Raw genomic sequence first — 13,036 nt, 5'->3', positions numbered from 1 at the left:
TTATAAAATTATATATGCATTGCCTTATGGAGGAGACGAATTTGCAATGGTTATACCCAACCTTCATTATTAGAGTCGACACTAGAAGAAAAAGGAGAAGTTTGAACTTTAAAGATCAGCACATTACGACATTTAGTAAGTTTTGGGATGAAGAAATTTTAAGAAACATGAATAGAGATCGTAAAATTATAGAAATGATCAAAAACGCAAAACAGCTTACTTTGAAGAAATATTTAGACAAAACAGATATAGCTTCCTGCAGCTGATAATGGAATCGATGATAGAAGGCAGACGTGATCCTAGCAGGAGACCAATGATCTGGCTACGTAACATCAAAACATAAATAGGATTATACCTCCAAAAGTTAATAAGAAAAGCGCAAAATATGAAAGAAAATTGAGTAGAGAAGAAGTTTGTATATCTGGTGTTGTGAATGCCCCTTTTCCTCAATACAAGACGAGAACCAAACTTCAACTGGTTGATTATGAAAGACTTTGATTATTTAATCTTTGTCAAAGCAAGGTAAATTCGATGATAAAGAAATATCGTAGACTGCGAGTTTAAGTAGTTTTATTTTATTCGAGCACACTTAATTTTACAAACACTTTTATTTTTACAATTTGTCTGGTAAATAAGTAAGTTTAAATGCCTACTTTGCTGTGTCGAGTATATGTAAAGAGAGCGAAATAGACACTAAGGCGAGATATAGTTCTATTAACTGAAAACTGCGAGATACAACGTAATTGTACGTAGAGCGCGAGATGAATTGTCCGACTGAGGACGTGATATAATTCTTCTGAGAGTGTGAGATAACTTCTTGTACGCGAGATGTGATGGTTCCACTAATGACAAGAGATGTTTACATAGAAAGCGCTTGATATTGACCCAGCTAAGGACGAGAGACTATTTTTTTATGGCAAAAAACTATCAATTTATAGGAATTTTAAGCAAGGGGAGATTTTACGATCTTTTTATGGCTGTCTAGTTTGTAAATTCAAAAGCAATAAAATATTTCTATGATCAACTGTTAAAAACCATTTAGTGCGGATAGAAGAATAAAACCTACAGATGTGTTTATAAAGGATCAATTCATATTGTTTTTTTTATAACGATAACCTAGTTTCCCTAGCGCCTAGAGTTGACGGTTCAGATATTATGTAAATAATATATAAAAAGAATGAGAGATCTCAAAAAATAATGGAACAAAACCGAATTCGTCAATTATGGAGATCAAGCATCCTAATACTTCTCTTTAAAAAGACAGAGGAATTGGACAGAGGAATTAATTTATTACACGACCTAAAACAACAAGGTTTTAGGTCGGGAAGATCATACACCGACGCTATATTTATAATGAGGCAAGTGTAAGAGAAATCACTAGAATACAACAAACAGGCATATCTATGTTTCGTGGATCTTAAGAAGGCATTTGACCGGGTCAAATTAAAGGACGTTATCCACTTATTATACATAAGAGAGATACCTTTAGGAATAATCAAAACGATCGAAAATATCTACCAAAACAACACAATAAAAGTAAAAGTAGAAGAAGAACTAACTGACCCTATTAAAGCTGGCAATGAGATAAGACAGGGATATTCCCTGAGTCCTCTATTGTTCAATCTGATTATGTATGAAATATTAAAAAAAGTAAGAACTAAAAAAGGGTACTAAATGGGAGAAAAACAACTTAAAATAATCTGCTATCCAGAAGACGCAATACTGCTCTCTTAAAGTGAAGATGATTTACAACGTATGAGTATACAACCGCTTATTTATTATAATTTAAAATGTTAATTTCCCAAAAAAAAAGACAAAATGCATTGTTATAACAGCAACTTTACTAAGATGTAAATTGGAGTTGGAAGGTCAGATAATAGAACAAGTGATGGAGTTTAAATATCTAGGTATCACATTATAGCTACGGAAAGCTCGAAACAGAGGTGTAAGATCAAGTGAATAGAGCAAACAGAGCCGCAGGTTGCCTGAATGAAACAATATGGAGAAATAAAAATATCGGGAAAGAAATGAAAGGCAGAATTTACAAAACAGCCATCAGACCAATGATGATATACGCGGCAGAAACACGACCTGACACAGAGAGGACAAAAACGATGTTAGAAACGGCAGAGATGAAAACACTTGATATTAAAACACTATGGGACAGAGCTAAAAGTACAGCTATATGACATAGATGCAAGGTGGCGAACATCAAGGAGTGGGTAAGAAATAGAAGACTAGAATGGAACGATCATATAAGTCGAATTACAACAAATAGAGTAGTAAAAGAAGATCAGAAGGAACACTACGAAAACGATGGAACGACAACTTACTGAAGGCACACTGAAAAACAGACAAAGAGTCAAGTCTATATAAAACAGAGAAGAAAAAGAAGAAGAAAAGAGTCTGCAAGTGTTATAAAAGGATCAAATAAAATTTTTTGTTTTGTATCGATAAAATAAAGTTTGACCTTGATTTACTGGCGCCTAGAATTTGTCTCTTCAAAGATTATGTAAATAATCTTTCATTTCAGGAACTTTAAATGACGTCTCGAAAATTCTAGACTTCTTCATTACTTCTTTTTCGTCAAGGGATTTTTTTATATAAAATAAATCTCACGAAACTGTCGTAATAATATGAAAGGTTTTGCTTTATGAAGTAATCAAAATTGACATTTAGATATTTAACAAATCTCAATTTTTTTAAGGGAAGGTAAATACAGTACAGAGGCATTTAATTTTTAAATTTAATTTTTTTTATATATATATTTAATAAAGAAACATGTTTGTACATATACAGAGCAGTATTAAGAAAGTATATGGGGTCATGACCTCAACTTTTTTAACATCGCTTAGAATTTCCTGTTAATCCAGTGGTTACGTAGACTCTAGGATGTTATTTATATTATTTTAAATTCTATGGTCCTCTAGTAGAGGTAGGTACTTGGAGCATCTCTGTTCACTCCGTTGCCTGTCATGTAAAATATGAATTTTGAAAAATGTATATGTTTTTTAGCTGTACTCATTTTATTTGGTTCACTATATTTTTTAGATATCCAAAGTCAGTATTGCCCACATCGGAGGACGGGTTAAAACAATTTCTAGAAAAACGCTGGAGAGATAAAGAAACGATTATAAAAGAATTCAAAGCTACAGGCAAATTTCTCCACGGTCCAATCCTCAGATGCAACAAAAGATGGGAACTGTATGTAGCTTTCCTTTTTTGGACAACTCTTCCATACGTTAGCGCTTATCTTTTTATAACTGAGATCAAATATATGATAATGGTTGTGTTAAACACATGTTTTATGCTATGTACTAATTTTTGCTTGAAAGAATTTTTGAATTTTGAGGTGTTTTTACATTTATGGAGAAAGCATAAAAATGTTCGCTTAGGGTCATCGCCTTAGGCAAAATATTCGATCCTATACGGTGTACTTTACTAAAGAAATTCTGTGGAATAGTGTCTGGACGAAAATTATAAATTATATGCATCATTTCAAAGTTTTAAGGGATTATAAATGATCTCATGACTACTTAATTTTACCAGCTACTGCGCAGAATTCTGTTAACGAAGCGAGGTTAATTTAAAAAAATTAATACAATTACAAATTGTAGTTGGCATTGGCAAATAAAATATTTTACTACAATAAAAGATTTTGATGTACGTATGTATAACGGGTTAAAAAAATACGAATATGAAATTTGAAGCCTTATAAAATTTAGTAGGTACAGCAAATTGCATTAGATCAATATACAGATCTAAAGAAAACTGGGATCAAAGATTTGTAATTTTAAAATTTACAAAAGTATTGAAAATTTTATAGGCACCGTTTACAGCGTCTTACGAAGGTGCTTTAAAAATAACGAAATTTTTTATAGGCACCAAACACCCAGTGAATAGATACAAAATGGGTCAGAAGCTTATCAGAAAATACATTCACATTATACATGTATTAAATTTTTAATGTTTTATGTATAAAGAGAAAATTTAAAGCGGTTACAAGAATTCAAAGTATGCATGCGTGGTTGAGTGACTTTCAGTCATATTTGTTGTATCACATATAAAACATAATACTGTTTTGTTTTCTGGAATACAATTGTTTTAAAAAAGTTCACTACACTCGTTTACAAAACTCTATGTACATTTTAACCGATCACGTCAGATCTCAAGCCCAATCGGTTTAACTATCTACGGCGATTTGCTATTCACGCTGGTGTCTCTTTTTAGCTCCTGTATACGCAAAGTTGGATCCTGAAGTAGATAACTGATGTTATTTAAACAAATCGTCCGTTTTATTAAAAACTAGTGTCTTCGGTTCCTAAAATCTAATTACTGGAATGATTCAAATTGGATCAATAAGTAAACCAAACCTTGCATTATTAAAATATCGACTAGTCTGTGTTAGTGCAGATCAATAATTTGGTTATCTCGAAACGTCTTTATTAGAAGTCAAGTCATCCAAAACGTATAGGCATAGGTATCTAAAATCTTCATGTCATGAATAAACATAAGTATAGCAGTTTTACAATGATTTCTTGTTCTTGGGTGGAAAAGCTTGGGTTTTTCCTTAGTACAGGCAAAGGGTTGCTATAAGAAATGCTATTGAATAAATGAATTATGTACAAAATGTGTTGAGGAATATAGACACCACACTTTCTTGAATTTAAGAAGATTTAAGCATAACAAACGCTTAAAAAACTTGATATAAATTAAAAATATTGCATATTTGCCCTACTAAAACATGAGAATGCCAAATTCAATTAGAAAGAATGGCAAACTCTGAGAAAACAAACACAATAACTCTTTGTTATAATTCGTGTATGATGATTTATGACGGGTATTTGAATTTTGATAATACGATATATAAAATGATATGCCTATGAATCAAATAAATTGAAGTAGTACATGAAATGCATTTCATGGCATTTTTAACAAAAAAGAATGTACTTGTTAGAAATATAAATGAAAGACCCAATCATACCAGGCTAGCAAAATACCTCCCTATGTAAAATAATTTTAAAGGTAAACATTAAAAGGTTACGCTTAAGTTGTCAAAATCATTTAAAAACATTATTGATTTTATTTTACATCTCCATTTATCAACGATCTTTGATAATATTGCGACAATTACCAACTTATGAACCAACTAAACCAACAATACCTACAAGCAGGTCTGTGATAAAATTTTGTACTTTAACATCAATACTGTTTGCATGTATAATCACAACTAGCGATATCAACATCTTAATTAGAAAAGTCTAGCATTTTTAATAGATTAGGTATGATATTGCATTTGCTGGATCATTTCCAGTAATAACGATTATATACAAAATATGCTGAAAGCTATCGATGCTGGGATGGCTGCTAGATGGGTCTTTTTTTAACTAAAAATCTGCTCAAGATGTCCTATTCTTTGCTTAAATTAGTAATGCATGTATTTTTATCAAGTCGACTGAGTTCATTTGCTCACTCGATGACTGGATGAAATGGCAGTAGCTCAATGTTATAATACAGTATACTCCCTCTATAACGAACACTGTTGCCGCCCGCAATAAACTTCTTCCGTTTAATCTACCGACCAATATTGTGTTGTCGGAAATTTACAATTTATGATTCACAAGTGTCAGTGTAGGGGTTTGACCATTCGCACCTAATAAACTACGTAAAGAGGCTTAAAAACATGACAAATGAAACAAATTTCAGCAGAATTTCATTTCACAGTTGTTTTTGTCGTGGATGTTTATCGTTTGTTTCCTGATTGTGCTTTCGTGTCTTGAAAGTTATATTGTAGATTACATAGTCACATAGATTACACACTATGACTCTTAAAAGAAAAAATTACTTTAGAAGAAGAAATTAACATCCTTAAACATGTTGAGAACGATAAGAAGAAAGCAAAAGTTTGTCGTGAAAGAGGAATTTCAAGTTCCACTCTATCTACCATGCTCAAAAATAAACATAAGATTTTCGAAATAAACATAAGATTTTCCGGTAAATCGAAAAAACTACGTGCCGCAACTAACAAAGAACTCGATACTGCAATGGTCAAATGGTTTACCGTAAACTGGGTTGCAAATGTTCCAATAAATGGACCACTTAAATTCAAAAATGAACGTTGTATTGGTGGCAAGTTATCAAAAGAAAGGGTAACTGTACTCGCGTGTGCCAACATGTCCGATTCCGAAAAAAGGAAGTTAGTCGTCATTGGGAAATCTCAAAAACCACCATATTTCAGAGGTGTGAATCAGCTTCCTGTCACATATAAATTTAATAAAAAATCGTGGATGACAGCAGAGATTTTTAATGGAGAACTCTTGTAGTGGGACAGAGAGTTGGGACAGAGAGTTGGGACATCGAAAGATTCTTTTAATTGTTGACAATGGTACAGCCCATCCGAAAGTTAACGGTTTAAAAAACATTCAACTTCTTTTTTTATCCCTAAATTGCACATCTGTTCTGCAACCGATGGATCAGGGGATTATAAGGTCCCTTAAAGTTTACTACAGAAAACTTTTAGTTAAGCGGATCCTGAATAATGTGGAAAACCGTAGTGAATCACCTGTTACTTTGTTAGATGCCATAAATTTCATCCACAAAGCATGGACACTCGTAGATAAAAAACCATCAGAAAATGTTTCGGTCATGCGGGGTGGACAGAGATAGACTGAGGTAGAAAACGAAGAAGATGAATATCCTGTAGCAGAGACAAACGTCATTGTTTGTTATCTTCCGACGGATAGTGAAATTATCGCGGAAGTAATAAATCCGCCGGCGGAGCGCGTTATTGTCAGTGACGAAAGTGATGAAGATGGAGAATACGATCGCGGTGAATCTACGCAAGAAGGTCCTAATAGACAAGATGTGGAAAGTGCTTTAAGAGTTGAAAGAAACTTTATCCAAAGACAAAACGCAAATAAAGAAGCATACAACTGTTTCACTTCTTTAGAAAATATGATAGAATGATACTGGACAATTTAAAGCAGTCAAAAATGACAGACTTCTTCCAATTGCAGAAGCAATCGTTTATGTTATCCTTGGAAATATGCTTTATACATTACAGATAATTAGTCTGCCCTTTCAGTTCTCGTTATAGAGGGAGTCTACTGTATAATAAATCCAGTAGATTTGGTTATATATTATTAAAGAATACCGAATCTTTAATACTCACATGAAAAATATGTTACAAAAAACAAATCGAGGAGTGATGACAGCATACCTAATGTAATTTGAAGAGCATTATTTGGAAGTGAATTTGTATGATTTGTATGTTCGTTGTTCGTTTGGTAAACATCTCAAAGACAGTACCAATATTTTTAATGATGACTTGTATGTGACTAATTTTAATGCAATGCATATAGGAGAAACACAGACAACATTAGAAATCAAGTTGCGTAAATCAAATCTAGTGAGTTTCTAAAATAATAGCATTGAAGAAACCATCGCCATAACGAAGATTACATAATCACAGCGCCCTGTATACTTCACCATTCTTCTACCTATGTACTTTGCCCTTCTGATCACTAGAAAGACTAGAATTTAAAAGAGTACAATTGGAACTATGAATAATACATGACTGAAAGATAGCTGATACTAAAATAACACATAACGGAAATTGGAGTACTTTGCTCACGTGATGAGAAGTCCTAAATATAAATTACCTCATGTAATTATTCAGGGAAAAATAAAAGAAAAACTTGATCCTGGATGACAAGAAGAAGAACATCAAGAATCTTTACCAGTGGTATGTAATCAGCACCACGATACTATTTAAGTCCGCTGCGGACAAAGTAAAGATCATACGACTATCTAATATATCTAGCAATAATATAAAGATGTCCTAATCACTTGCAAGTTACGAGTATCATAGAATAATCTTAACGATTTGCGTAAGATGAATTTTATAACCGCACACATATAGTCAAAGACTATACTTACGTAGGGTTTATGGTGGTGTAGTGGTTTTTGCGAAAAATAGCAAATAAGTATAATGAAAGCTGGAGTAGTAATAGACGGAACTGGCACATTTACGTCCTTAACCAACAAAAGATTATATCCGTAATATTGTTTCATGTTATAATATAAGATTTATTAATTATGCGATGGCCAATGGATGTACCTGAATAAATCCAATATCTGATTTGTATCAAAATGTAAACTTTTTAAAATATTCCAGAAACTTTTACAAGAACTTAATTGTGTACAAAGTGAGTTTTAAACATTTTTCAACTCAACAAAAAAGACTAAACGAGTACCTGCTGACTAGGGTACGAAAGTAAACTTATCAAAACAAAAGACGTTAATATTATCAACAGCACAAGTTCCTGATTGATATTTTCGTGAGAAGATTCTTAAAAATCTTGTTCATGGTTATAAAGCCATTATTCACAAATATAGTCAAATACTAAGTTTATTCGTAGATTGGTTGACACTGGACCAAGAAGAGTTCTAAAGGTTAAATATGACTAAAAATGTACAATTACCAACAGCTTTGATTGAATCATAAAAGAATATTGATATTTTGGAGATTGATGTTGATTTGCTATCTTATATTAAGTTAGCATAATTAAATAATGTGAGGACATTATAATTAGTAGAATACCTACTAATGGAAATTATAGATTCAATTACGAAGTTCTGGACGGGAACAGTAAAAACATAATCAATTCGTTTATTAAGTAATATTTATATACTACTTAAATATATTAGATTGAGAAGTTGTAGGAAAGAAGTCAAAGGATCTGGTTAATCATAGAACCTCCTTAATAATTGGAAAAATGAACATACATCTTGGAAAATTTAGCCTTCAGGATTCTTAATGGTATTAGATTCATAGATGTTTCATTGATGTCACATTGTAAAAATAATAAGTACTTAGACAGTATGTTCATGAAAATTTTTTCAGTATATTTCGACAATTGACTTTCTTAATACTTATTATTCTTGCAAATTATTTGTCTTTATTGTATTGATGTTAATTGTCAGACATTAAACAATTAATCCTAATGTATTTTAAAATATTACTTGGAAGAATGCATAGGACAGTTTTCAATTATATATTAAGGTAATATTTTAATCATTTTTTGGAAAAGTTTAGTTATAAGCGTTGCTCAATAAATATATCTTAAAAGGTATATAAGAGAAAGAGAAAATAAACTTAAAGTTTTTGGAAACTGTTCATGTATACGCATTGACATAGCTTTTTCTCTCTTTTACCTGTTTGTTAAACAGAGTTGAGAAAGCACGAAGGTATTGATACTATATAGGAATCTTTTTCTAGGTGTTTTAGAATAATTAAGGAAACTTGCAGTTTCCAACATATTTTTGTGCGTTTATCGATATTTATCAAAGTATATTATATAAATGTTTCTCTTAAGATGTTCTAAAATTTGTCTCGACATCTGCGCACCTAAGTTAAGGTTTTTTGAAGTGGAAAATATCCAAAACTTTCAATTTTCTTAAATTATTAATCATATTTATTGAATTAAACAGGTATAAAAAAATATGCGGAAATATTAATAAAATACAACTAAATTTGTCATTTGCTTTGTAGTTTGTTGTCTGCGGCGTGCTTTAATTGCCGGTGAATTCTAAAGGAAATGTTTGGCGATTCAACTTTAACAACGAAAAATAATATAAAAATAAAGTCAAATGTTATTTCAGTGTATTAAGCAATTTCTAATGACATTTAAACATTAATAATACATGTGTTGGTAGTATAGTTATTCAAGTTTTCCGTCTGACATGTTTCCATCTTGCACAAACTAAGACATCATATATATATATATTACGGGAACAATAATGGTGCATTTTGGATTTTGTCCGTAAATTAGAGATATGCTTCAATACTGCAGACTGTTATTTCGCCTCCGTCATAATCGCATATTGCTACAATTTAAAAAAAGTAACGTTTTTTAACTGCATTTAACATTACGTTAAAAATAGTAATTTTAACGTAAAAGCAATTTCAGTTAGTCTAAGTATCGGCTGTTGTGTAAAATTTAACTCAGATATTGCACAATTCACAATACTATCCCAGAAGAACACAGCTTTAATCGTATTTTCTGAAACAAAGTAAAATTGGTATTCTGACTTTCAGAAGGGACCAACCAATTCGGATAACTTATCACATCACGCAACCAGGAGTAGTAGATTCACTCGAAACGCCGCAGGGGCATGAGAATAAGTGGTTTGCCGTAAGAGTGCGACTATATCAAATATTCTAAGCAATAATATTGAGTACTTAGAAAGTAAAACCTATAGATAAGATTACCTAATATAAATAAAACCTGCAATAATTATTACAACTTACAACTAACGTTAAAGTCGCATTACTATTTATATTTGATGTGGGAACTACGAGCAGAAACATTACAAAAGTAGCAAACCAATGCTGCTCCAAACAGTAATGGTGTTTATCACAGTCACACCTACACAATTGGTTAATGCTACAGAAAAATTACAAGCTAACTCTTCTTTAGGATAACTAGATTCGTTAAATAATGCTGATCAGTCAAGAAGGTACCTGTTGTTTACAATGTCAATGTGTTTACAATGTTTATGATGAAAATAATAATGCAACCAAACAACACATTTTCTATTCCAATACGCATCCAATCAGTGTACTCGTATTGAAGGAAGTGCTTGATGAAGCGAGTGTGTAATATGCGCGAAATTGTATGTACTTCCTGTGGAAATATGTATGTGAAAGTATTTCATTCAACGAACTAAAAATGCAATTGTCCAAAATTCACCAAACTTACTAATATAACCAAACTCACACTATAAATGTAGAAGTTGTCATTAGAATGAGGATTAGTGTAATGATTTAAGTTTAAATATAACTATGTAGCCCTATTTCATGAACAATTAATTTGGTAATGACTTTGATCCAAAAGTCTAAAATTAATATAAAATCGTCAAATATGTTCTTATTGCCTTCCATGACAATTAAGCAGACTTTTCTTACGAGCAACTAATAATATTCAAATATTAGAGGTGCAAAACGATTAGTCTGATATAGATAAACATATTAAAGCGAATAGTTCTATTTTATCATTCGGATATGCAAGGCATTCCAACAACTGTTACGTGGAAGAATTGTAATTTTATACTATTTAGCACGACTTCTCCGCTTTATGAGGATTTAAGGCATTTTATTTAAGTCTTAGTAAATATGTTCTTAATTAACGGAATTCTTGCTAATATTGCTGTTAAAGAATAACTCTTCCACCAGGATCGGATGGGAGTCATATCGAAAAAATTGAACAAGTTCAATAGAATATTGTGTACACAGAATTGTCCAAAGAACATACATAATTTGGGGTTGTGTGATTGATATCCTTATATCTGAAGTACACACGTTGAACAAACTTAATCTCAATTTTAACGATAGGTCGATATTTTAAAGGCCAAAATAAACTTACCTTACTCTTTTTATTATTGGCAGTCATTTGAAACGTACCTACATGCTCATTATTAAAAAGAATAAGACGACGATACTTTGCCCTTTGAAAATGGAAAAGTAGTTGAATATCCGCTTTCTGCATATTTAAGAAAAATACCTGTCAATCGTCAAGGCGGTTAGAACTGTGAATTAAGGTGCCAAAATAGAAAATAAGAAGTATTACATTATTAGACAATTATATATTGGTGTCATATTAGCATGTCAATGTTTATTTCAAATATATGTGTTTAAACCTCCAATGTGTCTTTTATTATTTCATCTTGCCAAGAAAAATATTCACAATGAATGGTCAAACTACACATAACCATAAACCAAAGTATAAGCAAAAATACCTCATCAAGTGCATAATTGTAATAATATAATTCTAACTAACGTTGGGAGCCAATTATTTTGGACTTCGATTAGCTCTACGCTGCCTAGGAATTACAAGGTTGTATGATTCAAAATGTAGAAAGTGAGAAAAATGACTTTGAATATTTTGACCATTAGATTTGGTATACTACAAAAGCACATTTAAAAAAAGGAATAGAAAATATTTAATTTTTTCCATTATTTCCATATTTTTATTGAAAAAATAAAATAACATAGAACTTCGTGACTCTAATAAAAAACAAAAAATGCAAAAACATGAAACATACGTCTTTGTAACATTATCTTCTGATCAGCAATCTCAGTTTTACTGTTTATGTTGAGACATGTTGGAAACCATGTGAACATAAAAGTTTCTGTCTACATCTGGCATCCACTTGTGCATAGATTTCAGAGCTTCCACCTTGTTTTGTGCCAAAGTGACTTTAATATCATTTTTGTTTATTGATATGGGTATTTCGTCATTTTCAGCAGTATGTCTCCTCGCATTCCATTGTCTTAAACTGATGATTTTGTATTCACGTTCGTTAAAAGTGGTTCGAAAACCGATGGCATAAAAATCTGTAGTAAATTGTAAAGAAACCACCTTTGAAAATGGAACTGGAGTATAATTCAGTTTTGATGCATAGGTTGAAAAATCCAGAAAATCTTGCTTTTTCATTTGAAGTATGGTGTAAGGCTTTCTTATGTTTACTTTCAAAAGGACTCTTAATAACGAAAGTGGAGGAAAGTATTCAGATTTTCTCAAACTGCGTTCAATTGCACTGTGAACTGAATCAACCTCGTGTATGCAGGAATGTCCAGGTACTGAAAACTTCTTTTGAATTTTCTTTTCAATTTGAAGTTCGTATTAGTTTTTAAAATATGTGCAATAGCAAAACTCATAAATCTATTGCGATTGTGCGGAACGCAACTGTTCAATTTTTTCACATGCGAAAAATCATGTCATTTTTTCGCTGTATTATTAACTATCCTTCTACCACAATTTTACAATCATTACCTAATTCAACCCTTGATAACCCTTCCTATTCCAGTTCAACCTCCCCTCCTTTAGAAATACAGACAGTTTTAAAATAGCAAGTAGAAAGACTCTCTCTTGATTGTTGACTATCGCTAGGGATAGTCGTTCGCTCTTTCGTCTGCTGAGTCTCGCTAGGCAGACATATACTATCTGTTGCCTGTTACCTATAGCTTGGTACA

At 31.8% G+C, this 13,036-nt stretch overlaps 1 protein-coding gene across 1 annotated transcript in view; it reads left to right on the top strand.

Annotated features, from left to right (window-relative positions):
- LOC140434565 (lysocardiolipin acyltransferase 1-like) overlaps nt 1–11,706 on the top strand; it is a 55,433-nt gene extending 43,727 nt beyond the window's left edge. Inside the window, exon 7 of the mRNA XM_072522917.1 lies at nt 3,052–11,706. Coding sequence (XP_072379018.1) covers nt 3,052–3,409 — 358 coding nt within the window. The 3' untranslated portion in view covers nt 3,410–11,706. The remainder of the gene's footprint in view (nt 1–3,051) is intronic.
- The last annotated feature ends 1,330 nt before the right edge of the window (nt 11,707–13,036 follow it).

Source organism: Diabrotica undecimpunctata, chromosome 2 (genome assembly GCF_040954645.1).
Source record: "Diabrotica undecimpunctata isolate CICGRU chromosome 2, icDiaUnde3, whole genome shotgun sequence".
NCBI classification, from domain to species: domain Eukaryota; kingdom Metazoa; phylum Arthropoda; class Insecta; order Coleoptera; family Chrysomelidae; genus Diabrotica; species Diabrotica undecimpunctata.
Note: the sequence above shows the minus strand (reverse complement) of the source record. Positions and strands in the feature narration are given on the sequence as shown.